At 57.5% G+C, this 27,182-nt stretch overlaps 4 protein-coding genes across 9 annotated transcripts; 2 read left to right on the plus strand and 2 right to left on the minus strand.

Annotated features, from left to right (window-relative positions):
• Positions 1-13: 13 nt before the first annotated feature.
• On the plus strand, positions 14-2,280 carry CPSF4L (cleavage and polyadenylation specific factor 4 like). Its single transcript, XM_058852662.1, has 7 exons — positions 14-109; positions 384-585; positions 821-916; positions 1,018-1,111; positions 1,387-1,429; positions 1,540-1,725; positions 2,104-2,280. Exons 1-7 carry the CDS (start codon positions 14-16, stop codon positions 2,170-2,172), a joined length of 786 nt encoding a protein of 261 aa, XP_058708645.1. The 3' UTR covers positions 2,173-2,280.
• Positions 2,281-2,555: 275 nt separating this feature from the next.
• C17H17orf80 (chromosome 17 C17orf80 homolog) lies at positions 2,556-5,733 on the minus strand. Of its 2 annotated transcripts, XM_058852506.1 has the most exons (4): positions 4,713-5,733; positions 4,334-4,441; positions 3,809-3,925; positions 2,556-3,331 (listed from the first exon to the last, which is right to left on the minus strand). In XM_058852506.1, the coding sequence occupies exons 1-4, from the start codon at positions 5,710-5,712 to the stop codon at positions 3,303-3,305; spliced, it is 1,254 nt and encodes a 417-aa protein (XP_058708489.1). In that variant the 5' UTR covers positions 5,713-5,733; the 3' UTR covers positions 2,556-3,302. The 2 variants fall into 2 exon arrangements, with proteins under 2 accessions (XP_058708489.1, XP_058708488.1); XM_058852505.1 differs by lacking the exon at positions 2,556-3,331 and having other exon boundaries at positions 3,348-3,925.
• Positions 5,734-5,825: 92 nt separating this feature from the next.
• On the plus strand, positions 5,826-13,624 carry VCF1 (VCP nuclear cofactor family member 1). 2 transcript variants are annotated; one of them, XM_058852321.1, is made up of 4 exons: positions 5,826-6,039; positions 7,653-7,749; positions 11,404-11,466; positions 12,977-13,624. In XM_058852321.1, exons 1-4 carry the CDS (start codon positions 5,993-5,995, stop codon positions 13,211-13,213), a joined length of 444 nt encoding a protein of 147 aa, XP_058708304.1. In that variant the 5' UTR covers positions 5,826-5,992; the 3' UTR covers positions 13,214-13,624. The 2 variants fall into 2 exon arrangements, with proteins under 2 accessions (XP_058708304.1, XP_058708306.1); XM_058852323.1 differs by lacking the exon at positions 11,404-11,466 and having other exon boundaries at positions 5,829-6,039.
• A 146-nt stretch (positions 13,625-13,770) lies between these two features.
• On the minus strand, positions 13,771-22,097 carry COG1 (component of oligomeric golgi complex 1). 4 transcript variants are annotated; one of them, XM_058852318.1, is made up of 15 exons: positions 21,761-22,092; positions 21,347-21,591; positions 20,514-20,695; positions 20,114-20,284; positions 19,883-20,036; positions 19,507-19,717; positions 18,635-19,396; positions 18,274-18,420; positions 17,304-17,465; positions 16,935-17,062; positions 16,398-16,506; positions 15,780-15,889; positions 15,617-15,692; positions 15,244-15,282; positions 13,771-14,113 (listed from the first exon to the last, which is right to left on the minus strand). In XM_058852318.1, the coding sequence occupies exons 1-14, from the start codon at positions 22,013-22,015 to the stop codon at positions 15,265-15,267; spliced, it is 2,730 nt and encodes a 909-aa protein (XP_058708301.1). In that variant the 5' UTR covers positions 22,016-22,092; the 3' UTR covers positions 13,771-14,113; positions 15,244-15,264. The 4 variants fall into 4 exon arrangements, with proteins under 4 accessions (XP_058708301.1, XP_058708303.1, XP_058708302.1 ...); XM_058852317.1 differs by lacking the exon at positions 13,771-14,113 and adding an exon at positions 14,186-14,322; XM_058852320.1 differs by lacking the exon at positions 15,244-15,282 and having other exon boundaries at positions 13,771-14,322; positions 21,761-22,097.
• Between the last annotated feature and the right edge of the window lie 5,085 nt (positions 22,098-27,182).

Below are 27,182 nucleotides of genomic sequence, written 5' to 3' on the forward strand. Positions count from 1 at the left end.
TCCCCGAGCAGGGATGATGCAGGAGCTGGTGGCTGGCGTGGAGAAGATCAGGTTTGACTCGGAGGCTGACGTGGAGGAGCTCGGAGCTCGACCCCTGCCCTTCCTGGGGGTGGACAGTAAGTTGGGGACAGGGCTGTGCAGGGACACAGGGGACAGGCTGTGACAGGGCTGTGCAGGGACACAGGGGACAGGCTGGCTGTGACAGGGCTGTCCCAGGTGTGCAGGGACACAGGGGACAGGCTGTGACAGGGCTGTCCCAGGTGTGCAGGGACAGAGGGGACAGGCCGTGACAGGGCTGTCCCAGGTGTCCAGGGACACAGGGGACAGGCTGTGACAGGGCTGTCCCAGGTGTGCAGGGACACAGGGGACAGGCTGGCTGTGACAGGGCTGTGCAGGGACACAGGGGACAGGCTGGCTGTGACAGGGCTCTCCCAGGTGTCCAGGGCCACCCCCGGCCCGGCGGGGCCAAGCCCGCGGTGTGCAAACATTGGCTGCGAGGGCTCTGCAAGAGGGGCGACGGCTGCGGCTTCCTGCACGACTCGGATGCCAGCAGGATGCCCGAGTGCTGCTTCTACTCCAAGTTCGGTAGGTGCGGGGCCGGGCATCCCAGGGAGCCTCTTCCCACCCCTCTCACATCCCTCGGGCCCGGCCTGGAGCAAGCGGCTGGTGCCACCTCCTGACTGCGCCAAGAAGTGTCACTGTCACACAGCCAGGGTCCCCCCAAACCTGGCTGTTCCCAGGGCACCCCAATTCCTTCCATCCAGCCCATCCTTGAGCGATTCCCGTGTTATCCCAAACGCTCCACGCCTTGCTCCCACAGGTGAGTGCAGCAACAAGGACTGTCCCTTCCTGCACCTCGATGGCACCGCCAGCACCGTGGGCTGTCCCTGGTACGACCGAGGCTTCTGCAGGCACGGTGAGCTGGGAAGGGACAGGGGCTGGAACCCCGGGGAGGATTTGTGGTGGCCAATCTCGGGGTGATTCCGTGTCCCTCTGAGTGTCCCCTCTGCCTGGCAGGTCCCCTGTGCAAGTACAAGCACACCAGGAGGGTGATGTGTGCCAACTACCTGGTGGGCTTCTGCCCCGAGGGACCCAAGTGCAAATTCGTGCAGTACGTACTGGGCAGGCTGGGGGGGACTGGAAGGTGGCTGGGGGGAGGAAATCCCCTCCCTGAGGTGGCTGTGGCCCTTGCAGGGTCAGGGACAAGGACACAAAGGGGCTGAATTAACCAAACCCCACATCCAAGCTGTGCTGCTGGCAGCAGGGTCAGTGGTGGGTGGCTTGGGGACAGCTGGGGTCCCCATGGAGGTGCCAGCTCCAGGGCACCCCTGAGGGGCTGTGGGGGCACCTCAAGGTGTAACTGCCTGTCCTCTGTGTCCCCTCCAGCCTCAAGGCCGGGCTGATGACGAGCAGCACAGACCCAGCCAAGGTGAAGCTGTTTTCCCTGTGCCCACGGGGGTGATGCCCCAGCTGTCCCCCAACTCCTGTGGGGCAGCAGCAGCTGCCAACTGCCCCTCCTGGCCCCTTTCTCCTCCCCAGGAAGCTGGATATCCATGGGGGCTGCTACAGCGGGATCTGGCTGCTGCAGAGGACATGGGAGGTGAGGATGAGCCACCCAAGGAGCCACCTCCACGTGGCACCCAGCACCTGGCAGCTCCTCTGTGGGACACCAGCTGCTGCCCCCAGAGCCCACAGAGCCCGATGGAAGGAGGCACCTGCTCCAAGGTGAGGGATTTTGGGGAATGGGAGGGCTGGGAGCAGCGGTTTCACCTTGGAGGGGGAGGATGAGGGGCAGCAGGTGCTGTGGGGATTCCCAAAACAGCCTCTTTGACTGGAAATGTCTTTTCCTTGTGTTATGTGGCTCTTGGAGCTGGGGTGGGAACCAGCAGGGGAAGGGATTTTGGTGGTGAGAACCCTGGGAACAACAAATCCTTCTGGGTCAGAGCTTTGGGGAACAACAAATCCTTCTGGGTCAGAGGTCTGGTGTTGGAGGTCTCAGTGCTGTTTCCATGATCCCATTCCATTGGAAACGGGGTCAGAACGCACGTGTGGCAGTGGCTGATCCAGCACAAACCATTCCCAAACCATTCCCTGTGCCCCCAGAGCGGATCAGGCAGTCCCTGTGCCAGTGAGAGCGGGAGGACTGCGCTGGGAATGCTGCTGGGAGAGTGACTCCAGCGCTGCCACACGGCTCAGGGAAGGAGGACACGACGGAACACGATGGACACGGCACCGGGGCAGCGGCTGGACTAGGGAAGGCAGCAGGGTTTGGCCAGCACCAGCTCACAGTTGGCACAGTTGGCACAGAAATCACTCCATGCCACGGCAGTCACAGCTGGCTGCTCCCCCTGGCACTGCTGGCTGCGGGCAGGCCGGGGCAGCTGCAGCATTCCCGAGGTTTTCAGGGGTGCAGGACTGGCTGCTGCCAGGATCCTGGGCACAGGGGTGAGGATGTGCTCACCCCTTGGGAAAGGGGCACAAAGCACCACGTTTCACGGCACAACCCAAGCAGGAAAGGAAAATCCACACAGGTTTTTATCGCTGGTGAGAGTTTTTGGTGCAACACCTCTGTCCACGGCACTACTGCACTCTGCAGAATAAAGAGCTCAGACTTTTAATTCTTGGCTTCTCTTTTTGCCCTTCGTGCCTGCAACATGACCAACCCTTTCCCAGACATGTCTGGGGATGGCAGGCTCCAACTAGCACTCCTGACTGTCCTGGTTTGTCTGCTGCAGGCACGGCTTTGCCCTCTGGGCACAACAGCTCATCCCTTGGAGTTTTCTTCCCCAGAATTAGGGCGCTGTGGTCTGAGCTGCTGCTCCAGCGCCTTCACACAGGTCCTGGCCAGTCCCACCAGTACCAGGGGTGAGTACAAACTGGGCTGGGCCAGGCACAGCTCTGAATTTAAAGGGAATGAGTACTGGGGTTGAAGCACACTCTGCTACAACACTCAGCTACAGCAGAATTGTCAAATTATCTCTAATGACAGCTCATGAGGTGTTGTCCTGTGTCCCAAAGAAGGGATCTGGGACTCTGCAGCCTCCAGGAGCTCTCCTGGAGATCTCTCAGGGTGCCTCTAATGCTTCATTTCACTACTCAAAGCTGCCTGACGCATGGAGAGGTGACCACAGGCTGTCCCTGTCACCTCCCTGCTACACCAGCTGACCTGCAACGCAGCCCCTCCTCAGCTCCAGCCCCAGCCAGGCCCCTGCTGCTGGCAATTCCTGCTGGGATCCCGGTCCTGGCTGCTCTGCAGCCTCCCAGAGAGCTGTGGCTGTTCCCTGGCTGCTGTTCCAGCTCCTTCAGTGATATTTTCGCCAGCGGTGCCGCTCTGGAAAAACGAGGAGAAAACCATTGCAGTGTCAGCACAGGGATCTCTTTGAGGGCTCCAGCTGGGATGAGGAGCCTGACTGCAGCTTCTCTGCTCGTGTGCTGCAAGGGGGAACCCCCCAAACAGCAGCAAATCCCTTGCCATTTGTCAGGAAATGCAGGGAACAGGAGCTCCTGTTGGAATATCTCCTCCCTCTGCCCTCTGCAGGCTTTTCCCAGTGCTCCTGCCACTCCTGGAGCTCTCCAGGGAGAAGCTGTGAGTCAGCAACTGCTATCAGCACTTTTGTTAACCAAATTCCTCTCCCCACCTCGGGAATCCTGCTCTCTGAGCTCTGCTATTAGTCTTGAGCGAGGAGTATTTAAATAGTTTAATTATTTAAATTATTCCTGAGCTTTAATTAACAGCAATGCTAAACAGGCTTTCCGAGTGCTGCAAAAGGAAGGAGTCCTGGAACAGGAGAGCCCAAGGAATTCTTACTGAGGTGCTGATAGTTCCAGCCATAGCTGAGCAGGCAGTACCCAGCCAGGAGCATGGAGATTCCAGCAGGTCCCCCCTGCCTCACGTGGATGTACTTGGCACAGTAACTGCTCCAGGCTGTTGGGAGAGAAAGGAAAGGGATAAACCATGGGCTGGTCTTGGGGATTTGCTGTTTCCACGCAGCTTTACAAAGCTAAAATGTTGGGGGTGTTTGTTTGTTGCCAGAGGGCAGGGATGGATGGGAAGGAGGAGTTCCTTGTGGGGAACTTGGGGGGTGAGGCCCTGGCACAGAATTCCCAGAGAAGCTGTGGTTGCTCCTGGATCCCTGGAAGTGTCCCCAAAGCCAGGCAGGACAGGGTTTGGAGCAACCTGGGACAGTGGAAGGTGTCTGGATCATCTTTACGGTCCCTCCCAAACCATTCCATGATTTGTGCTTTGTAAAGATCCGGGCTGGCTACCTGGATCAATAAAGTCAATCAGGGAAGTGGGATGGATGGATCTGCCCCAAAAGCCAGGAATTCTCACCTCTCTGTGCTGCTGCCAGCAGCCCCTGGGGAGAGAAGTTGCAGGTGCTGATCCAGGTGTGCAACTCCCCCAGCCTCACCTCCATCAGGGGTCTCTCTGAGAGGGGACCTGTGGGGTGACAAGTCACAGTGGTGACAGCAGGGGAGCTGATGTGTGGTGCGGAATTTGGGACTGGAAAAGGAGAGGGAATCACCTCTCCCACAAAGTTTGGGCTCTGTCAGCTCCAGCCTCCATAAAAACATCATCCAGGAGTTTTGCAGGCTGGAGGAGGCCCAATTAAACATCCTTGGAATCTCCTGGATCCTTCCCTGGGCAAGCCCAGCGTTCCCTACCCCTCCTCTCCCATTCCAGCAAATCCCAGCAGGGAGACTTTCATTACCTTGCTGCCCCTGTGTGAAAGCACCCTGGGGTGCCTGAGCAGCGATCCTCACATCCTCGTGGAAACGCTTCCCTGGGAAAATCCTCAGCCCTTCATAATCAGGATACAGCTCTGGAAACCACTCCAAGCCAGAGGCCTGGGCTGAGCAGGGGGGCTGGATTTTGGGAATGTGGAGCAGAGCCAGCTGCGGGGCTGTGCCCAGGCTCACGGTGGGCTCGGGGGCTCCCTGCAGCTGCTCCCCGATGTCCCGCGGCCTCTGCAGGCTGCTCAGCTCATTTCTGGATGTTCCCTGGCCGTGACCTCCCAACGCCTCCGTCAGTGACAGCCGCAGGAGGTTCCTGGGATGCGAAGCAGACGCGGGGGGTTCAGATCCCACCCCAATTTCCAGCTGCCCCCGCTCCTCTCCCGCCGTGGATTTGTCTCTTCCCCCGCGCTGGACCAGGTCACCGAGGCCATTTCTGCTCCCGGGGGGCTCTGCAGGTGCCTTTGTTGCCTTTAAACCGCTTTTCTGTCCCTTGGAGCTCCCGCTCCCCGCGGCTCCCTGGCTCGGGGTCTCCTTGCCGGTGGATTTTGGGGCGGTTTTGCGGCGCTGCGGGTGAGGAGCGGGGCCGGGCTCCGTCCGTCCCCCGCCGCTCCCCGCCGCTCCTGCCCCGCTCCGCGGCTCCTTCTCCCGGAGCACCCTGGCGCGGTTCCTCTCGATCACCACCTTCACCCCCTTCTGCAGCTTCCCGGGCACATCCCGCACCTCCTCGGGGTGCAGATCCAGGCTCCGGGCCACGTCCCTCACGGCGCGGGAGGCGGTGGCGGGGCTGGGCTGGCGGCTCCTTCCCTTGGCCGATGGCGGCGCGGGGGGTGGGCGGGCGGCTGAAGCCGGTCCCGGTCCCGGTGCCGGTGCCGGTCCCGGTCCCGGTGCCGGTGCTGCCCTGCAGTGCGGGAGGTGCGCGCGGAGCCGCTTGAAGGGCCGCTGGCAGTGCGGGCACAGCTCCGTCCCCGCCGCCATCACCGCGCGTCTTCCCGCTCCTCCCCCGGGTGACGTCACAATGGCGCAAGCGCCGTATCTCCCGCCCGCCCGCGCGGCGCTCGCTGTGACGTCACAAAGGCGCAGCCCCGCCCGCGCGGGCGCACGCCGTGACGTCACGGGGGCGAGGCGGCGGCGGCGGAAGCGGCGCTCGGGGCCGGGCAGGGCCGCGCTGCCGCCCCTCACCGCCCCTCACCGCCCCTCACCGCCTCACCGCCCCTCACCGCCGCCTCCGGCCCTCACCGCCGCGCTCACACCCGCCATGAGCTGCCGGCAGCCGCTGCCGAGCGAGCGGGGAGCGAGACAGAGGTGGGCGAGGGCAGCGCGGCCTGAGGGAGGGAGGGAGGGAGGGCGGGAAGGAGGGGCCGCGCTGAGGGGAGGGGGCTCGGCCGCTCGGAGCGGCCCCGGGGGAAGGGGAGAGCGGCCCCCCGAGCGCTGGCAGGGGTTAAAGGGCTCGGCGCGGAGCTTGGGTGACTCCGGGAGGGCGAAGGGACGTGGGGGATGCGCAGGATCCGGGGGAGATTCTCGGAGTGCTGGGGGAGGAAGCGGAGGGATCGTGGAGCTGGGAGGAGGTGAGGGATTGTGGAGACAGGGAATGGGCTGGAAGGCACCTGAAAGCCCTTCCCATTCCAGCCCTGCCGTGGCAGGGACACCTTCCACAGCCCAGGGTGCTCCAAGCCCCGTCCCAGCTGCCGAGGTCACTGCAGCTGTGGAGGAAAGGAAGGATCCAGAGGCAAAGGGAGGAATATCCCTTCCCCAGAGCGAGTTCCAGGACAGATGGACAGCGTTTGGTGCTGTGATCCCAGCGATGGGGAGCAGGGAGGCAGCTCCAGGCTGTAGGCGTGGGCCAAACCCTGGCAGCTGAGGCTGCTGCACAGCCTGGCTGGAAGAAAGGAGCCAGTTATAAATACCTCCCTCGAGTCTGTTTTGACTCATTCGAGCACAGATTAATTTTAGGCACACCAAAACAGCTCCATCGTGTGTTGTTTTTTTGGGTTTTTTTTATTTATTTTTTTTTTTGGGAGGCTGCTGAGATCGTGGCTGACTTGTCACGTTTGTACGGTGGGGAGAATCGTTTGATGTTTGTGTAGGAATTCTGGGATGCTGCTGGGGATCAGCTGCTGTGGTGGTGTCACAGAATCACACCGTGGTTTGGAAGTGACCTTCAGTCTCATCCAGGGCCACCCCCTGCCATGGGCAGGGACACCTTCCAGTGTCCCAGGGTGTTCCAAGTCTTGTCCAGCCTGGCCTTTGAGGTCTTCCCTTCATCTCCTCTAATCTGGGAATATTAGCACCGCCCCCACCCCATCATCCTCCTCCAGACTCTGCTTTGCCTTGATGCCTGCAAAGATTTGGATAAAAATTAGGTTAAAACTTGTACCCAAGGTGTCATGAGAGCGTGGCAGATACATCAGAAACGGAGAGGAGTTTGTTTTCCACGAGGTGTTTCCTGACAAAACCTTATTTCCACAGGGGAAATGCGATTGTTTTGGAATGTGACTCGATTCCAAGCACTGTCAGAGTGGAGAGACTAAAGAGCCGTTGTGGGGTGATGTGAGAGGTGAAAAATGGGAAATGTGGTCACTGCCACTCATCCCAGTGCTGTCCCCAGCCTGTCAGGTGTCACTCCGAGCCCAGGGATTATTTTTAGATGTGCAAGGCTGACAATTGTCAGATGAGTTTATTTGGAAGGATGGGTTTAATGCGAGTCCCTCAAACTGATAGGAGACATCTTGTGAGGAACAGGATCCTCTCCTCTGTGCCCCAGGCAGCAGCAGAACGGGGAATGTGAGAGTCCCCAGCACCTCAGGGGGCTGGAGACATCCTGCAGTCATTGATCAGGTGTTGCTGCTTTTTTGGGTGCCTGCAGAGGACAAAGCAGAAGGTAGATCAGTGAGCTGATAATTTATATTCTCCTGCAGGAAGAGGAGAAGGAATGGCAATGAAGATGATGGTCATGTTCCCCAGACCAAACGTAGCACCAGGAACACTGTCCTCCAGGACTCGTGGGACACTGAGGTGAGAGCCTTCCCAGGCAAATCCAGCCTCCTTCCACGCTGCATTTCAGCAGCAGTTGGAATATCCTGTGCATTTCTTTCATTTTTGTTTCATGGCTTTGTCTTTGAGGTCATGAGGTTTGACTTGGTGACATCAGAGATTGAAATCAGGATTGAATCAGTTTGGAAATCAGCATTTCCAGTGAGCCTGGTTATCCCTGAAGATTTCTGGGAAGAAATTCCAAATCCTGCTCTGCAGCACCCAGGGAAATAATTTCCTGCCGTTTCTGGTTGTGCTGTGTGGGATGAGCTGTGACCAGAGCTGGGGAGATGCTGAGGGTGGATGTGACCCTGGGCTCACTCTGCCTGACCATCAACTTTGCCTTTCCTTACAGTCAGGTGATTATTTGTGGGAGAAAGACAAAACACATTCCAGGCAGGCCTTATCTGATGTGGAAAAAAATGCTCTGGTAGTGCTGCTCAGTTTAAGCAAGACTTGTTCACAGCTAAAACACTCAAACTCAAAACTCTTTGTGTTTTTTCTCATATTTTCCATGATTTTTTTCTGGATGTGGGATAAACTCTCTTGTTTTCTTACCCCTCACCAAACAGGTGTTCCCTCGGTGAAATTTGAGATTTTTTTTCCTATAAAAAAAGAAATTGCTGATTTCCCAACTGCTGCCAGATTTCCTGAGATGTCACCTGGGTGAATCACCTGAAAATTCACTGTGAGCAACGTCCTTGATATTTTGCTGTGTGCAAAACATTCATGGAAAAGAGGGTGCAGAGCAGAGACTCCCTCTCTGAAGCTAATGAAATGAATGAAATTAATTTCTTTGAAAGTTTTGGAAATATCCTTGGCTTTTTAGAGCCTCCTGACTTTGAAGGTGGATTGTAATGAGCAATTACAGTCTGAATTATTACAGAACTAACCCAATCATTCAACTATTAATTGTACTTGGGAGAAAATATTTAGTTGCTGTGTAACTTTGAGCTCTTTTATAATCTGGAAACGGTTTCCAGTGGATATTTCTACATTCCTGTTGCGAGGGAGACTCTCTCTTAACCTGTACAAGTGGATTATGTGTTAGGACACTGCTGGAAATGCTCTAAGAGCTGCTGTCCATCATGAAGGAATTCTCTGGGATGACAACTGCCCCGTGCTGCTGTGTTTTCAGGAGGGAGAAGTTTGCATTTTGGGGTTGTGCTGGGGAGAAGCAGCCCCGGTTTGTTGCCATCTGACACTGAATCACTTGTCCAACAGGTCAAACCCCTCCGTGTGTGTAGAGTAGTTAAAGGCTAAAGCAGCTTTGTGGCGGGAGGAGGACGGATTTAGTGTGGAACAAGGGATTGAAGTAGGAGTAATGAAATTAAGGATATCAGGAAAACCCCCTGATGGTGAGTGGCAGAAGCACCTTTGCTTGTCGTGTAAACACCTGGTGTTTGGGCAGAGCCACTAAAAGCAGGACTGGCAGCGGGCTTGTGGCCACACGGGAGGGGTGGCCTCAAGCTGGCCTGGTTTCCTGCAGGGGAACAGCACGGGCAAGGTCACTGCTCAGCCTAACAGAGACTCTGCTTCTTGCATGCACTTGCCTGGTGAAAGTCTGGTTTTAACACATCAAACCCTGCTGTGAGGCAGGGAGGAGCTCTCACTGCTGAGGAACGTGGACAAAGCTCCTCAAACAGCCCCATTCTCCAGCAAACAGAATTCCCAATGTTTTCTCCTGATGAATAGAGCTTTTTCTTTTTGTTTTTTTCTTTTTTGGCTTGTTTTCTTGTTGGATCCCTGAACTGAGCATGCTCAGAAATTCAAGCCACAAGATTAAATCTGTATTATTCCAACATTTGGTTAAGGACTTCCTGTGCCAAAGGGAGAAATCCTCGTGCTCACCATGCACGAGTGCTTCCAGTTGGTGCCGCTTGGAAAGTCTCAGCCAGTTTGGAACACTTGCATTTAGTTTCCTGATATTTTGCTGTGTGCAAAGACACCTCTTGCTGGTTCAAAATCCCCACTGGTTTTGGGATATTCCCTGGGAAAGGGGGAGTGGGAGCAATTTGTGACTTCCAAGAGCACGTGAGAGTCTCTTTTCATCGCAGGGCGTCTCACACCTGCTTTTTGTGAAACATTACCTAAAGTCCTGATTCCTCTGGCCTGTTTTGGTTCAGACTGGCTGTTCCCTCTTGCAGAGCGAGGCTTCTTTGAGAACACAACCTCAGGATGGCAGCTGCATTTTAAACAGGACTTGGCTTTTGGCAGGATCTCTTCCCACTTTTTTTTGTCTTGCACGTTTTGCTCTGGAGAACAAGGTGAAGGGAGGTTTGTCTTTAGTGGCAGTTCAGAACTGGGTTGTTCTGTGATCCCTCACTTTGAGTCCCACTGCTTATCCAAATCACATCCAATTCCAAAGGATTTGCTGTTTTGTCCCTCTGGATTGTCCTTTCACCCAGGACAGGCAGCACCCCAGCTTTCACAGGATGGAAACAGATTCTCTTCAGTCTCCCTCAGTGCTGGTTTTTTGGCCAGTTGCTGTAAGGATGTGCCATTCCTGCTGCTCCTGGAGAAGCCACTCCCAGGTTACAGCCACCCTGAGGGTGACAGAAACCTCTGCTCTGGGCTCAGGCCATGGACAGGCACAGACACGGGGCTGGAGCCACAGCCAGCGTTAAACATTAGCAAGGCAGAGCCTTTGCCACGGAATTTCGCTTCCTGTTCAGCCTGTACTCCCTTTTCCAGGAGCTCAGCTGGGTTGTTTGCCCTGTGCTTGGTTAGAAATCCATTGCTGGTCCCTCAACCGAGCCAGGAGAGGTTGGAGTGGATCCTCCAAGGGGATCCTGCTCATGGGAATGCTGAGATTCCCCCTGTGCTCTGCAGCCTGGGGAATCACCACTGCAAACCGTTTGCTCTCATTTTCTGAGGGAAGGAAGCGAGTCTGAGTGTTCTGGCTGACCCTTTCCTTCCTGAATAACTGCTGCAAACCCCAATTTCTTGTAGTTCCTCTTTGTTCTGGCCAGAGATCAAATCGAAGTTCTTGTCCCCCAGTGTCCAGGGAAGGGCTGCTCTTCAGTTCCCACTAAAACCAGATCGTGGCTCTGTTCAACTCATCTTGGGAGATGTTGAGAGCAGCAGGGGCTGAGTGGCTCTTTTTCCAGTTCCTGTCACGAGGGATTGTCTCAGATCTGCACGTTTAACATAACATTTGTTTGTTTTAAACCTTTTAAAGTGTGATGTTAAGGGTTAAAGAGCCCACTAAACCTTGAAGATGCCCTTTTGATAGTTAAAATATTCATAAATGTCACTGGGCTGCTTTCCTTTGCCCCTGTGAAGCTTTGTTGATGCCTGTTTTGCTGACTTGATGACTTTAAGGATTCTTTTCTTGTCTGATTGTAGTCCAAATGCGTTACAGAATGTGCACCACAGCCTGGGGACATGGTAGGTGTTCCGTGGGATGTGGGCAGTGCTGAAGGGGTGCCAGTGCTAGTGAATCTTTGCCTTAGAGAACTGGAAATCAAGAGGGTCTGACAAACCCCATCTGTCCCAGGACACGCTGCCAGCTTCACAAACCTCCGAGATGCACAAAATAATCACTACTAACAGCTGGAAAATGCCTGTTGAGATGTGAAACGTGAGCAGCAAGCCAGGCCAGGTTCTCATTTCGATTTTTACCTTGATTTGCAGAAGGTGGCTGTAACGAAGCTCACTAAGGAGCGCAGACTAAAAGGAAACAAAGTGTCCTGTGCGGTGGGTTTCTCTCCGAGGCTGCTGTGACCCCTTCCAGCATCGCGTGTGACTCTTTGTGCTGCTCTGCAACAGCAGCTGCGCTGCCCAGCACCACCCCCAGCTCCTCCCTGTCCTCCCGGGGCTCTCTCCCTCTCTAGATTTAGGAAAAGGAGCTGGTTGCTCCCGTAGTTCCATCTGTGCTCCCTCGGGAATGACCCCGCTGTGTGTTTCTCTCTCCTCGCAGCCCGGGGCCCTTGGCTTGGCTTGCTGTGCTCCCACAGAGCTGAAGCATTTTTGGTGCTTAGCGAAACAAAGGAATTTGTCAGGGTTGGATGGTCAGGATCGATGGTGGATCAGAGCTGGGGGGGAGGGTTGTGTTCCACCCCAAACATCCGCAGTGCCTCCCTGGGCCCTGCAGCACTGCTGGGTACAGTTTGTACCACTCCTGATTTACTCCAAACACGCTGCTGGGTGCAGTTTGTACCTGATTTACTCCAAACATGCTGCTGGGTGCAGTTTGTACCACTCCTGATTTACTCCAGGTGAGGCCCTTCTGGAAGTGGTGCTGACTGGTAAATCCCTGAGGATCCTGTGAAATTTGTCCTCTTCTGCTGTGGCCACAAAGCTGTGACTTCTGTGGCTCAATTCTTACAAAAATGTCTATTTTTTAGCTGCTGTCACTTTTATGAATCATTTATGGGGTGGCAGAGTAGCCACTTGCTGATTGACTCACCCAAATATTTGCAGATCACACAAACTAAAATATTCCATCTGGAGCAAATGGAACCTTTCCTTAGCAACCCTTAAAATGGTGTTTTCTGTCTTTGAATCCCTTATGATGATGGCAAATGCTCTTCCAGCCATTCCCATGAAACGTGGTTGTCCTAAATGCTGGCAAATGAGCCCTGGCCTCTTATTCCAATCAAATGCTGAGTTCTTTTTGCTGCATGAGGAATTCCTTGGTGCCTGTTGCTCTTTCACAGTCACGTCAAGTAAATTGGTGTGGAATTGCTGTGGAACACTTCCAGTTAACCCTGCCACAGAGAACTGGGAGTATTTGATGTTAGGGTGTTCAAAGACTTAAAACTGGGTGTTGTGTGCAGTTCTTTCTCACAACCTCTTGCTTTGGATGCTTCAGATCTCATTTGAGGATTGCCTTGTAGGAAAATGCTTTGCATGGTGCCTCCCTCAAACCTCTGCCCTGCCTGCCTGGGAATGTCATTTTCCAATTCTCGGATCACTCCAGCAAACTTCACTGGTGCAAACGTGGGGTTGGGGGCAGAGCTGGAGGGTTTAACTGGGAAGGATTGAAATGCTGGAACACCCTGGAGGTCACTGAACTCTGGGTGAAGGCTTTGTCCCTTCAGCTCTGTGACACCGGTGTGGGCAACAACAACCTCTCCGTGCCAAGGTGGATTTATTCAGTCCATCAGGCTGGGAATGTGGAAGGGAGGGATTTATCCTAAAGGTTTGCTTCTGTGGGGTGAGGAAGAGGTGTCTGATGTTGCTGTTCACCCTCTGTGTGTCCCAGTCCTCCAGCAGTGACAGTGGGAGCAGCAGCAGCAGCAGCTGTAGCAGCAGCAGCATCAACAGCCCCGACAGAGCAGAGTCCAGCCTCAACCCCAGGATTGCAGGATCCAGCCCTGTCTCTTCCCAGCCCTTCCACGAGCAGTCTGCACTAAGCCAAGGTCCTTACTTCCACATCAACCAGATCCTGAAGGAAGCCCACTTCCACAGCCTACAGAGCCGGGGACGCCTCCCTACATGATGACCCAGCAGCTCCCTGCCTTCTGTGAAGGGACAGCACTGTGTAGATTTGATATTTCAACTTCAAAGTTTGTTAAAATGGAATTGCACAAAATTGCCTGTTGCCTTTTCAGTCTATATTTGAAATAACAGGTTAACAGGAGATTGTTTACTTGTGGTTTGCTGCACTATTGCAATGCAAAAGGGGCTTTGGAGCAATTTTTATAGGATTCTTTTTGGGGTGGTTCTAAAGTACGTGGCAAGAGGAGACTGAGGAGTCCACATGTGTGTTATAGGATTGCAAACTGTCCAATTCCAATCGACTGCCTAATCTGTTTGTTAGCAAGTTGTTGCTTTCTGTAAAGTTCTCTTAAGCGTTCCTCTTCAGTTTTATAAGTCTTTTTTTAATTTCAATAAACTAGTTAAAAAATGATTTGGCAACATAATTTTTTGAGCATTTAGAGTTAGTGAGAATAGGAGCAGCGAGTGCAGGTCCTTTAGGCCTGTGAGCTCCCACCCAGCTCGGGGTGAGTTCTCTGATGAGCTTCACTGCTGCAGGACTGGAAGGGAAATGTGAAATTAGAGGCAGGACAGGTCAGGCAGGTGCTGCAGGGGCCACTCAGAGCAGAGTGGTGGTGCCTGGAGGATACAGGTGTCCTACCCTGCTCCAGCACCCCTTTCCAGCTGTGAAATGTTTTCTCTTAGTGTGTAGGTTGTTTTGGCTGGTTTTTTTTTATTATTATTTTTTTTTATTTCTTCAATTTTGATTTCAACAATGTAAGGATAGGAGGTGAAAAAGCAGCTCCACCTCTGTTCCAGCAGCCAGGGGACAAGGACAATCCAAGCTGTGCCTGCTTCCCGTGACACGCCCTGCTCTGCCTGAGGATGGGAAGCACTGACAATCCCGGAGGTGTCACCGCTCCTGCCAAGGGGACAGAGAGATCTCAGTGAAGACAAACACCCCGAGCAGGTTCATTGTTTGCTGCCTCACTTGGTCATGCCCGAGAGCCAGCCCAGCTTGAAGAGGGACGGTGCCGCCGCGTCCTCGTCGTCGGTGATGAGCTGCCGGAACAGGGAGCCCGGGCGCGCCGCCTCGTCCTCTCTGGGCAGCACAGCGGCTGCAGCCTGGCCCTTTGGGGACACAAAAGTGACTCTGACCATCACAGCACCCCCGGGGCTCCCTCTGTCCCCTCAGCAACACGAGCTGCCAGGTGGAGCCGCGGCACAAGCGCTCCGGGCACGCGGCCGGAGCCGCAGCCGGAGCCGCAGCGCTGCTGGGTTAGTGACAGACACACACGGGGCCACCTCTGGGGGCTGCTGGTGGCAACAGGCACTTGGCAGATGTCACTCAATGCTCACAAAACCCCTCAACACTCATCAAAACTCTCTGAGCAGCAGGGCAGGGGCTGCTGCGCTCACAGCAAGGGATCACAGCATAATAGAAGCACAGCTGGTGCCCTTGCAGGAGCTTTTTTTGGAGAACTGCGGATTTTAACCTCTCCAGAGGAGTTTTAGCATTGAAGAAGGAGCAAGCATCTGTCAGGGATCCTGCCAAGTGTGGCTAGCACAGGACACAGGTGTGCTGAGCACAGCACAGCAGCTGAGGGGAGTGACAGAACAAACCAGACATCACTGCACACTTCTATGCTCTAGTCCAGGTGAGCTGTGAGAGGTAAGGAATACCTTTAATGGGAAGTTCTGGGCTTTCAAACACCCCTTCTGCTGGGTCTGGTCCTTAATGGCTCTGAGTAATGGGGAGCTGCAAATTGAACATCATCTCAAATGACACTGGTAAAAAACCAGGCTCTTGACAAGACTCAACAACTTGTCCTAGTTGCCAAGACCACCAGAGATAGATTGGGCTGGTAATAAGTAAAGGAAACATTAATTGCTGCTTCCCACAGCAGTGAGGTATTCCTTGGCTCTCACCCAGCACACAGAGCTCCATCTAAGCAGATGTTTTAAACTGGGGGAAACGGAGCAACAGAGAGATTGGCTGCTACAGCTCAGCAGCAGGAGAGCAGCAGGACACTCCTCACACAGCTGGGGTACCTGGCCAGGCCTCCTCAGGGGTTACAGGGCAGCATCCCACTGGAAAGGAGTCCAAGCATTAGCTACTGTCCTTCAGCCTTTCCTGCAGCCCTATTTAATGAGTTGTCTCTGATGCATTGCCCTCACTGCCTGCTCTGCCAGAGCAGTGGCCCCAAACCCACGGTTTTGGGCAAAGGGTGGGGTTTTGGAGGGTCCTGGAGAAATCCCCCCCATCCCCTGCTGCGCTGCCATAATGATTCCTTTCACTGAAAATAAAAAATCAGGTGAAATAATGTTTGGCTCTTTTCTTCTTTCCCCACAAAGTCGAGTGTTGGGGGGTACAGTGAATACTGGGAAAATATTCCTATTTTTACAGTTCAATTCAAACACCAACCTGGACTCTTTCTGTGCTCCTGGCAGTGGACTTGCTCTTCCGTGAGCTCGACATGCTCAGTGGCAACAGTCCAAACCTTAAGGAATGGAAGAAAGAAACGTGGGAAATGTGGGAAGCAGCTTCCCAGAGGCAGGAGAGCGCCTGGAAGAGGCGGGTGCCTCACCTGATCTGGCTGGATGCTAAGGGCAGGATGTTGTGGAGCTCCTGCGAGCTCAGAGCGCCGCCCCTGCTCGTGTACTGGTTCTCTGTCCCAGTCAGCAGGCCAAAGAGAACCTGGAAGGCACCAGAAGCTGCTTGGATTTGGGGAAGAAAAGCTGGAAGACACCAGGAGCTGTTTGGATTTGGGGAAGAAAAGCTGGAAGACACCAGGAGCTGTTTGGATTTGGGGTTCCTGCAGAGCTGACCCCGCAGTACCTGGTGAATCCACTGGCACCCCATCAGCACTGAGCTTGAACATGAAGTGTCTCCCTTCCCCCCTCTTAACTCTTGTGTTTAATTATTCCCACAGCTGAGTCCCAGACCTGTTTCAGCACTCCTTAACCCGATTAGTGTTGCACAGGCTGCAGTGAATCCTGTTAGATAAAGTTCAGCCAGCCCCACACGCGGGGCCGTGCAGCCGGCTCAGCCAGCTCCTCTTATCTGCAGCTGGCACTGAACGCTCTTCCCCCTTCCAAGGAAGTGCCAGTGCTTATCTTGAGGCATTGAACAATTTAAAGGCACCCCCAGCTGCCCTGCTGGAGGCATTTGCAGCCCTGCTCCCTGCTCCAGCCCTGCTCCCTACCGAGGTTCTCTGCACCAGGCGGTTCAGGTTGCTGTTCAGGTGTGGGGTGAAGACATCCAGGTCGAAGGGATCGATGTGTCCCTCCAGGAAGTCGATGACCTTCTCAATCCTGCAGGCAGAGCAGAGGGCTCCTGTCAGGGGTGGCATCCTGCTGATGCCAGCTCTGAAGCAGCCAAGGATTTCCTGTCTGGGGTGAGTGAGCAGAACAGGAATTACTTGGCAGAACAGCAGCTGCCCCAAGGGTTTCCAGCTCCTACAGGAACCTGCTCCCCATGGTACCCCCAAGGCTGGAGCTAACACAAGGCTTTAACTCTTGGCTGGAAGCTTAACTGCTTCTCCAGGGGCATCCTCTGAAGGTATCCTATGGTCACAAGGAGCGGGACCAGCCCACTGCCTCAGCCCCTGGCCACAGAATCCCACCCCTCCTGTGCTTTGAGGATGAGCTCGGTGTTTGTGCAGCGTCAGAGCTTGGAACTTGTGCTGCTTTAGAGCCCCTCAAGCACTGCTGGAGGATGTGAACCCCAGAATGTGCCATACCCGGAGTCCTGCTTGATCCTGCTGGGTTTTGTGTCCTCGCTCTTGGCTGTCAGGATGATGCTGAGGTACCTCAGGTCGTAGAGTAACTGCAGAGCTCTGCTCTGGGTCAGGGGGAAGCTGTCCGGCCTCTGCAAACGGGACAGGCAGGAATGGGGCTCCCCCTCGGCCCAAGGGGGAATATTTGAGAACACCAACCCCAAGGCACAACCAGAGTGTGAAATGTGGTGTCTGCTCCCCTTCTGCCTCAGTTTTGGGGGAGGCAGGGTGGGTGTAAGGGTGTCCCCTTTCCAGCTGGCACGGACAGGTATTTTCTGTTCCAGGAGCTGGATGTGTCCCTGCATTCCCAGCTCCCCTCCCACAGCCAGGTACCTTCTCCTGCTTCTGCTCCACCAGCTTTTCATAGGCAGCCAGCACCTCTGCCATGCAGCTCCTCAGCAGCTCCTGCAGCGTCACCTTGGGCAGGGTGTGCCCACCCACCCTGTTCACCTCCTGGCACAGGCTGAACAGGAGGCACTGCACGTGCCACGAGGGCTGCACAGGAGAACAGAGGTTATTTGCAGTTGCTCTGTACACTCCATTGCCTCCCACATCCCTTCAGATGGGTGCTGGGAGTGTCCCACTTCCTCAGCAGCCACAAAGCTCTGCCCCACAGCTTGTATCTCGCAGGGTCTGCTTTACTGACACCCCAGATTTTGGGTTACAGCAGCTCCCAAAGTCCCAAAACTGAGACACTGAGTGCAGTGAGAACTCCTTGTGCATCTTCTGCCAGCACAGACCCTGCTCAGCCTACCCACTCCCTGGGGCTGTTCCTCCCTTGTCTCCTGGGCCTCCTGAATTCTCATCCAGATGCTTTTGCCCTCAGATAATGGAATTTACTGGATAAATTTCACTGTATTTCCATGTCCAGCCCCTCCTGTGCTGTGCAAACACAGAACTCACTCCAGGCCTGGCCCTCCTCCCTCCTGCCACCTGCTCTGTCCCTGTGAGCTCCTTCCTGTGCCACCACCACACCCTTGGGAAGCCACACGACTTCCCTGAGGATTCCACTGCTCCAACTGTCCTGCAGTGCCTCCAGCTTCCATGGAATCTCTCCCCTGGGACCTCTGTGTTTAAATCAGGCCCAAGTCCTCCTCTGGCTCAGTTTTAGGGATCTGGGCCAAGCTTACTCACAGAGATAAACAGCGACAATGACCCATTTCCTTCCTCTGACCTCTGTCCTCACCAGGTGAGTATCTCAAAGAGCACCAGAGAGTGTTTGTCCTGTGCTTGTGACACCAGCCACCCTCCCCAGCAGCTCAGCAAATGCTTCTGGAGCGCCGTGCTGGGCTGTTCCTCATACCTGCACAGGCAGCCGGATCTTTGACGTCACGCTGCTCCCAGACTCGGTTTCCTCCTGGATTTCGATCTCATCCCAGTTGGTGGCTGTGGCCAGGACAGACCCAGCTGTGTCGAGCAGCAAAGTGTGGGTGAAGCACTGAACCAGACCCTGGAGCACAAAAATGAAATCCTCGATCACAGGACGGTTCTGCCAGGCCCAAAGCCAGCCAGCCCACCCTGCCTGTGACCTGCTGCACCCCTGCAGCTCCCAAAGTGAATCTTCCAGACACCATCCCCCTGGAGCCACCCCTCCCTGCCCAGGGAGCCCCACCAAGGGAACCCCTCCCCAAAAATCATCTCTGAGGAGGAAACCCGCTCCTTACTTTGGTGACAGCCGAGCTCCAGAGCTGATAAGCCAGCAGGCTCTGCTGCAGGAGCTCTGCCTTCACCCCCTGCCACTTGGCCAGCTCGGGGGACACTTCCTGGGCTTTGCCCTTGCCCAGTTTCTTGGCAGAGCGCGGCTCCTTGGGCACCGAGTCGGCACCGCCCGCCTGGCCCAGCACACAGCGCTGCAGGTGAGGGCACAGCTCGGGCAGGGCCTGGCACAGCCTGGCCATGAAGAGCACAGCGTTGAGCTTGGCGTCCCCAGGGGTGTCCAGCCGGCTCTGGAGCTGCTCCCTGATGCAGCCCAGCAGGTGCTGGGTGCAGGCGATGCAGCGCTCACGGAGCAGCCCCTGCACGGTGCCGGCGTCGGCGAAGCGGTCGAAGGCGGGGCGCGCCGGCACCGCCGGCTCCTTGGGGACAGGGTCGTCCCCGGGGAGGTAGGACAGGACATCCTCCAGCCTGGCCTTCAGCTTGGAGTCCAGCGTGGAGCAGAAGCTCTGCACGCACGGGGTGAGCGCCTGCGCCTTCATGGCCAGCCCGCTCCTGGCGAAGGGCCCGCGCTGCCCCACGCTCACCCACGCCGCGTCCCCGGGCAGGTCCCCGGGGCTCTCTGACCACAGGAACAGAGCCACGTTGTGTTCCAGCTGCATCTGCTTGCTCAGGGCACCGCTGCCAGCTTTCACCTCCAGTTCCTGCAAGGCTGCAGCCAGCAGCTCCTTGGAGCTGCCTGAAATGGAGTCGAAGCCTTCTTTGGTCAGAGTCTGCAACAGAACCAGGAGAGAAACAATGTCAATGTGCCACTTAAACACACCCTCAGCACGCTGTGGGCTGGGTGAGACACAGCTGGGAGTGCCCACAGCACAGCACCCACCTGCAGCCTGTCCAGGAAGAGCTGCTGCAGCAGCTCCTCCCAGAAGGACACGGGCCTGTCCAGCAGGCGCCGGCACACGGCCTCCCAGTTGTGGCTGCTGGAGTCGCTGGACAGCAGCTCCCACACGGCGTCACGGATCCCTGCCAGCCCCTTCATGCTCTTCACGTACACCAGCAGGGTCCTGACCCCTGTCCTGATGTCATCACTGCACCTGGAGGCAAATTTCACCTCGGTGAGGGGGGCGAAGCCGTGGCACGGGTGCCTGGCTGCTGGCTGTGCTGTGCTGCCTCTGGCTGCTCAAAGGAGGGGGAAGGAAGAGGAGGATGAGGGGATGAGGAGGAAGTCAGCCGGGCTGGGATTGCCCTGGCCCACTCACATGTTGATCCACTGCTGCAGGGTCTCCCTGAGGTACTCCTGGCTGATGGGGTGTGCCAGGGTCCGCAGGGCTGGCTGGAATTCCACCACGGACTCGGGCAGGTACTTGAACCAGCTGCTCAGCTTCAGATCCTCCTCCAGCACCCCTCCTTTCCCTGGAATCCCAGTCAGGGATCAGGATCAGCCCAGGATCAGCCTCCTGCCTGCACACCCGGGCAGGGGCAGGGCTCACCTGCGGGGTTCTGGCCCGTGGTGCTCTCCAGGGTGGAGAAGAGCAATCCACAGGGCAGGGCTGGCTCCGGGGCCATCCCCTCGGGCACGGTGTAGAAGAGAGCGTGGGCCTGGTACAGTGTGGTGGTGAGCAGCTCCATCAGGGAACACACCTGAGCTTTGATACCTGCACCTGCAGAGAGCTGACTTTGAGCCGAGGCAGCCCTTCAGCACAGGTCAGTGGCACCAAGAGAAGGGCAAAACGACTCAGCCTTGTGCCCCACCTGCTTCCCCATTACAGCTGGGCTTGCCCTAAGCCCTTGAGAACCGTTAAAAATTGTTCATTTATCTGTTAATTGTGCTATTTGGCAGTGTCCCTGCCACCATGAGATTCATGGCAATCACCCATCCGTGGCACTGACCGTGGTGGGGCTGGTTGAGCAGCTGCTGGATGGCCAATTTCCTGGCCAGCAGAAAGTCAGCCAGGGCCTGCCGTGGGGAGCTGTCCTCCAGCAGCATGATGGCACACAGAGCTTCTGCCACCGCCTGGTCCGAGCCCGTCCGGCAGCGCAGCAGCGCCTTGCTCTCCTGCAGGATGGTGGATCTGCCACAGGAAGCAGCTGGAGTCACTGCCTGAGCCACGCACTCAGCTGGGCTTGTGTGCTGACTGCCAAAGGGCTCCTTTTTCCAGACTGTCATATGGATATTACAGGACCCCTGAGATGGTTTTTGTCCCATTTGTTGTGGAATGGTTTGGGTTGGAAGGGGTTTTCCTGAATCCCTCTCATTCCTGTCCCGTTCCCTGATGGAACCCTCAGGATGTGCTTCCCTCACATCCCTCTTTCCCTGCCTGCCAGCCCCCAAGGGCATTCCCAGAGCACCGGGCTCCCGGCTTTAACACCTGTCCCAGCCCCGGGACCCTGCCTGGGGCTGTCCTGGGGCTCCAGCTGCAGCTGCCTCTTGGGACAGGTTGAGAATTCTCCCACCTTGCTGCAGCCGATTTCTGTCCTGCCTTCCCTGGGCTGCGTCTGAGCGAGTGCCACGGACAGGGAACGGTTTGGGCTGGGAGGGAACTTTGGGATCAAGCAGCTCCAAATCCCTAGAGCAATCAGGCTGCTCCAAGTCTCATCCAGCTCGCAGGACGAGGCGCTGGGACACCTCCAGGGATGGCACAGCCAAAACTTCTCGGGGTAACCCGTTCCAGGACCTCACCCCCTGCTCACCCAGCCCTTCCCACGGCCCGTTCCCGGCTCACCTGAGGTGGCTGGCGGCCGCCACCTGCCGCAGCAGGATGGGGAAGCGGGCGAGGATGGGGCTGGAGCGGGCTCGGGGGGTGTCCAGCTGCAGCTGCCGGCGCAGGTGAGCCCCGAGCAGGTGGAGCCGGGCCGCGGGCAGGTAGCGGCCGCCTTCCACAGCCCCCCACACCCGCTCGGGAACCTCCAGCAGCAGCTTCAGCTGCGCCGCAGCCCCGTAAAAACCCTGCTGGGCTGGGGGCTGAACCTGCGGAGAGAACAGGGGGTCACAGCGAACACAGAGCGGAGAGGAGGAGGGAAAAGCGGCCAGAGGGGGAGAAGGGACCAAGCAGGGAGATGGAGTGCGGGAGAAAGGATGGATAGAAGCGGGGAAGGAAGGCAGGAGGGACTGTGCGGGTACCCCCGGTGCTCCTCACCGCTCCGGCGGGGCCGGGCCGGGCCGAGCCGCGCTGCAGCCCCCGCACGGCGCCCAGCAGGCGCTCGGCGCTCCGCCGCATCTCCGCGATGGTGTCCGCAGCCTCGATCAGGTCGCGGTAGCGCTCGCCCACCATCTGCCGCAGCTCCTCCCGCTTCTGCTCGATACCGGCGCGGAGCCGCCGCTCCACCGCCCGCAGCTCCGCCGCCGTGTGCGCCTCGAACAGCGCCTCGGCCTCGGCACCGCGCGCCGCCATGGCCGCCACAGCACCGGCACCGACCGCACCGGCACCCACCGCACCGGCACCCACAGCACCGGCACCGACAGCACCGGCACCCACCGCACCGGCACCCACCGCGGGCCGCACCCCCGGGGCCGCCATGGCCGCCATCCCGGCACGGGAAGGGGACGGCGCTTCCGGGCGTCACCCACGGGGCGCCGCCGCCATCTTTGTGTCGGGTACAGTCACACCACAGTGCCGTTGTCATGGCAGCGCCTCCATCTTTGTGCCGGGCACAGCCGGACCAGAGTGTCGTTGTCATGGCAGCGCCTCCATCTTTGTGCCGGGCACAGCCACATCCCGGTGCCGTTGCCATGGCAGCGCCTCCATCTTTGTGTCGGGCACAGCCACATCCAGGTGCCGTTGCCATGGCAGCGCCGCCATCTTTGTGTCTGGCAGAGCTGCGTTGCCACAGCGACACGGCCAGAGGGAGAAAACACCGCTTTATTTATTTTACTTAGTTTGTTTATTTATTTAATTGCGTTTTCTTTTTCTTCCCCGTTTCCCGGGTAACGGGTCGGGCTCCGCGGCCTGCGGGTGCCGCTGTCACTCCAGACACGATAATAAACTCTGCTCCCAGGGATGGGACGAGAGGAAAGCGCCTCAGGTAGTGCCAGGGGAAGGTCAGGGTGGACATCAGGGGGAATTTCTCCATGGAAAGGGCTGGAAGTGCCCAGGGCAGGGGTGGCCATGGCTGGAGGGATTTAAAGCTGTGTGCATGTGGCACTTGGGGACACGGTCAGTGGTGGCCTCGGCAGTGCCAAGGTTGGACTTGGTGATCTTCAGGGGGTTTCCAACCTGAACAATTCTGGGATGCTCTCCCAGGGAGGTGTCCAAGCCTGGTTCGTGTCCCTCTGCTCCCCACCCCAGCTCCAACACACACAAACAACACCAGAAACTGGTGTTAACTGGTAAAACTCTTTTATTTCCCTCCCTCCCCATCCACAGCCTGCTCCCCGTGGCACAGACCGTGGCGGTCGGGAGCTGTGGAAAGGTTCAGTCCCACACCGAGGAACGATTTGTGGGGAGGAAAACAGGGCTGGGAGCAGGAACACACCCTGGGCATGTCCTGGTCACAAGGGATCCACTGCCAGAGCACAGCTACGGGCACAGGGGGTGCTGCTGGGGGCCCTGGCTCTCTGCACGGAGTGGAGAGACCTCACTTCACCTCCCTTGCCCTGCAGAAGTCACCTGTGGTCCCTCCCAGCTCAGAGACGGTGCCACCAACCCCCCTGGCACACGGGGAGGGCGAGGGGGAGCCAAGGGCCCCCTGTGGGTTTGTGTCAGTGAACGGAAAACCCCTCTGGGTACACCCTATATACAATTTACACATATTTACAATCAGCCATCCCGTCCCTCCTCCCAGCCACAGCGTGGGGTGGATGGATGGATAATGGGTGGATGGATGGATGGATGGATGGATGGATGATGGATGGATGATGGATGGATGATGGATGATGGATGGATGGATGGATGATGGATGATGGATGATGGATGGATGGATGATGGATGATGGATGATGGATGGATGGATGATGGATGATGGATGGATGGTGGATGGATGATGGAAGGATGGATGGATGGATGGATGATGGATGATGGATGGATGGATGATGGATGGATGATGGATGATGGATGGATGATGGATGATGGATGATGGATGATGGATGGATGGATGGATGATGGATGATGGATGGATGGATGGATGGATGGATGGATGGATGGATGGATGATGGATGGATGGATGGATGGATGGATGGATGGATGATGGATGGATGATGGATGATGGATGGATGATGGATGATGGATGATGGATGGATGATGGATGATGGATGATGGATGATGGATGGATGATGGATGGATGGATGATGGATGGATGGATGGATGGATGATGGATGGATGAATGGATGGAATGGCCAGGCTTTGCATCCATCAGTGTCTCCTGGTCAGGACACAGCTGGATGAGGATCCTCCCAGTCTGGCTCTCCTTTCCTGGCTTTCCACAGTCCAGGTCCTGGAGCAAGCAGGGAGTGGAGCTGGAATCCCTCAGGACAGGCAGGTGCTGGGCCGGGTGTCGGAGGCGCCCTGGGGCTGGAAAGCAGCAGGTCCATTCCAGACTCGGCAGCAGGAAGGACACTTTGGGATCTGCTGTGTCCTTTGCTTGTGCCTCGCTGGTGTTTCCCCCTTGGAGCAGCCGCAGGGAGGGGATGGAGACTCTCCCTGAGCAGTCTGGAATCGGCTCATTCACAGCGAGGGCTCTAAGGCTGGAGCCTGGGAGCTCTCCAGTTCTGGGAGGGAAGGGACCTCTCGGTGGAGCCTCCCATGCAGACAGGGCTGTTCCCATCGTGGCAGGGTGGGGAAGGCCCCCAGAGCCATGGCAGTGCAGTTCAGGAGGAGATCATTTCAGTCCAGGGCAGCGCTGGAGCTGACACGAGCTGCAGAGACGTTCTGGGAAGGCTCCGGGTCCAGCCCCAGCCTCTCCCGCCCACCCGAGCAGGGTTTGGCTCTGGAGCACAGTGGGGCACTGGCCACAGTGCCCAGAGCCAGGCTGGGTCCCAGGGGGACACCGGGGGATGGCCAGGCACAGCCCTGGCTCTGCACACGAGGGCTGAGGGACAGCAGGGATGTGTCCATGGAGAGATCCCGTGGGATCGGGGAGCTCTGGGGCCGCCCCTCAGCCTCACTGGGGGAACCAGTGGTGAGGAGGAAAAGGGGAATTGGGGAGGCCACGCTGGGGCTGGGAGACTCGTGCAGGAGTGACCCAGATCCCTGCTCCAGGCGTCCCGGGGAGATTGTGGCACACCCCGATCCGTGCTTCCCATCACCTCGGATTTGGAAAAACGCCCTTCCTGCCTCTCCAGGCAGGAGCTGTCACTAATCCCCGCTGCCCAGGGCCAGCCTGTGTGCGAAGCACTTGCAGGCTCAGTCTCTTGGCTCTGCAATCACCGGCAGAGATTTCTCATCCTGCCACCAGCAGCCCTGCGAGGCTTTGCAGAGCAGATCCAATCTGAGGTCAAGTTCCCACTAAAATCAAGTGGCTGGGAAGGAAAACTTCGTTACCGGCAGCAGCAGCAGCGGTGCTGATGTTTATTAGTCAGCAATGAACAGCAGAAGGTTTTATTTTGCTGGTTTTACAGCCGCTGTTGCAGCTCCCTCCCAGCACTCCAAGGCAGCACATTTTGCTTTCCTGCCCTTTTTCCTCGATGGAAAGGCAGCCAAGGAGAGCCCTGGCAGCCCCCAGGAGCCACCTCGTGCCCCTGCCCCGTCACATCCTGCCCTGGTGGCTCTTTGGGATGTTGGTGGCAGCTCATTCCTCACCTGCAGCCCCGTTATCCCCATCCCAGCAGAGCCCCCGGTGCAAAGCAGGGACACAGATCACAGCTCTGAGCACCCAGAAGTGTCCCTGGCCTTGCCAGGACAAAGCTGACCTGGGCACGGGTCCTTCCCAGGGCTGGGAATTCCCAGGATTTCTGTATTTCCACATCAAAAGGGAGAGTGCTCCCAGCTGGAGGCTCCTGCTGGGGATACACTTGGGAACAGGTGTTCTCCCCCTCATCCATCGGGATTTTGGTGGCAGGGCGTGCACGGACAAGGCTGGGATGGAGTCCCCTGCCGGCAAATCCGGCTTTGGCCTGGCTGCAGGTGAGTGCTGGGGGCTCCACACATCCCCCTCCCCAGCGCTCCCCACGCAGACACCTCCTCCACGGAGTGCCCACGGCTGCACTGACGCATCGCTGCGGCTCTGCCAGGCTCAGCTCAGCTCAGCTCTGCTCCCAGCCTGGGCTCTGCCAGGCTCAGCTCAGCTCAGCTCTGCTCCCAGCCTGGGCTCTGCCAGGCTCAGCTCAGCTCAGCTCTGTTCCCAGCCTGGGCTGTGCCAGGCTCAGCTCAGCTCAGCTCTGCTCCCATCCTGGGCTGTGCCAGCCTCATCCCATCCCTGCTCCCATCCTGGGCTGTGCCAGCCCCATCCCATCCCTGCTCCCATCCTGGGCTGTGCCAGTCCCATCCCATCCCATCCCTGCTCCCATCCCGGGCTGTGCCAGCCTCATCCCATCCCAGCCCTGCTCCCATCCTGGGCTGTGCCAGCCCCATCCCATCCCTGCTCCCATCCTGGGCTGTGCCAGCCCCATCCCATCCCAGCCCTGCTCCCATCCTGGGCTGTGCCAGCCTCATCCCAGCCCTGTTCCCATCCTGGGCTCTGCCAGCCCCATCCCATCCCTGCTCCCATCCTGGGCTGTGCCAGCCCCATCCCATCCCTGCTCCCATCCTGGGCTGTGCCAGCCTCATCCCAGCCCTGCTCCCATCCTGGGCTGTGCCAGCCCCATCCCATCCCTGCTCCCATCCTGGGCTGTGCCAGCCTCATCCCAGCCCTGCTCCCATCCTGGGCTGTGCCAGCCCCATCCCATCCCATCCCTGCTCCCATCCTGGGCTGTGCCAGTCCCATCCCAGCCCTGCTCCCATCCTGGGCTGTGCCAGTCCCATCCCAGCCCTGCTCCCATCCTGGGCTGTGCCAGTCCCATCCCATCCCTGCTCCCGGCTCTCCCCAGGCACCGTTTCACCGTGCCCTGCCTGACCTGCAGCATCAGCAGCACCAGCTCTGAGCCCGGGCTCAGCTTCACTCGCCACACCAGGGCTGTGCCCAGCGCCCAGCCAGGGCACAGGGAGGTGCCACACGAGCGCTGATCGCTGTCACCGCTCCTCGGAGGGGCAGGAAAGAGTTAAAAGCAAACAATTGCTGACACGGCTCTGCTTTGTCTTGCAGGAAATGCCTGAGCCGTGTCCCGCAGAGCCAGGAGCAGGTACCCAGCCTGGCACTCAGCCCTTTTTGGGGAGCTGGCAGGATGGGATGCCCCAGGCCGGGATTTGCTGCAGGAGCTGGGCAGAGCCATGGGAGAACTTCTGCCAGAGCTGCTGCTGAGGGAGCATCGCCTGGGGGTGCGTGGCTGAGCAGGAGGGACCCCAGGGCAGGTGGCGGCTCAGCCTCGCCTCCCGCACTGGCTGTGCTGCCCGGTGAAGGCTCCGTGTCTGCTGGTGACACCGGGCTGGGCTGGGACAGCGCAGGGTGACCGAGCCCCGGCTGTTTTCTCCACCGAAACCCCCCGCGTTCCCACGGCTCAGCTCAGGAACGGGGGCTGTGAACAGATCCG

The sequence above is a fragment of the Poecile atricapillus genome, chromosome 17 (genome assembly GCF_030490865.1).
Source record: "Poecile atricapillus isolate bPoeAtr1 chromosome 17, bPoeAtr1.hap1, whole genome shotgun sequence".
Taxonomy (NCBI): Eukaryota; Metazoa; Chordata; class Aves; order Passeriformes; family Paridae; genus Poecile; species Poecile atricapillus.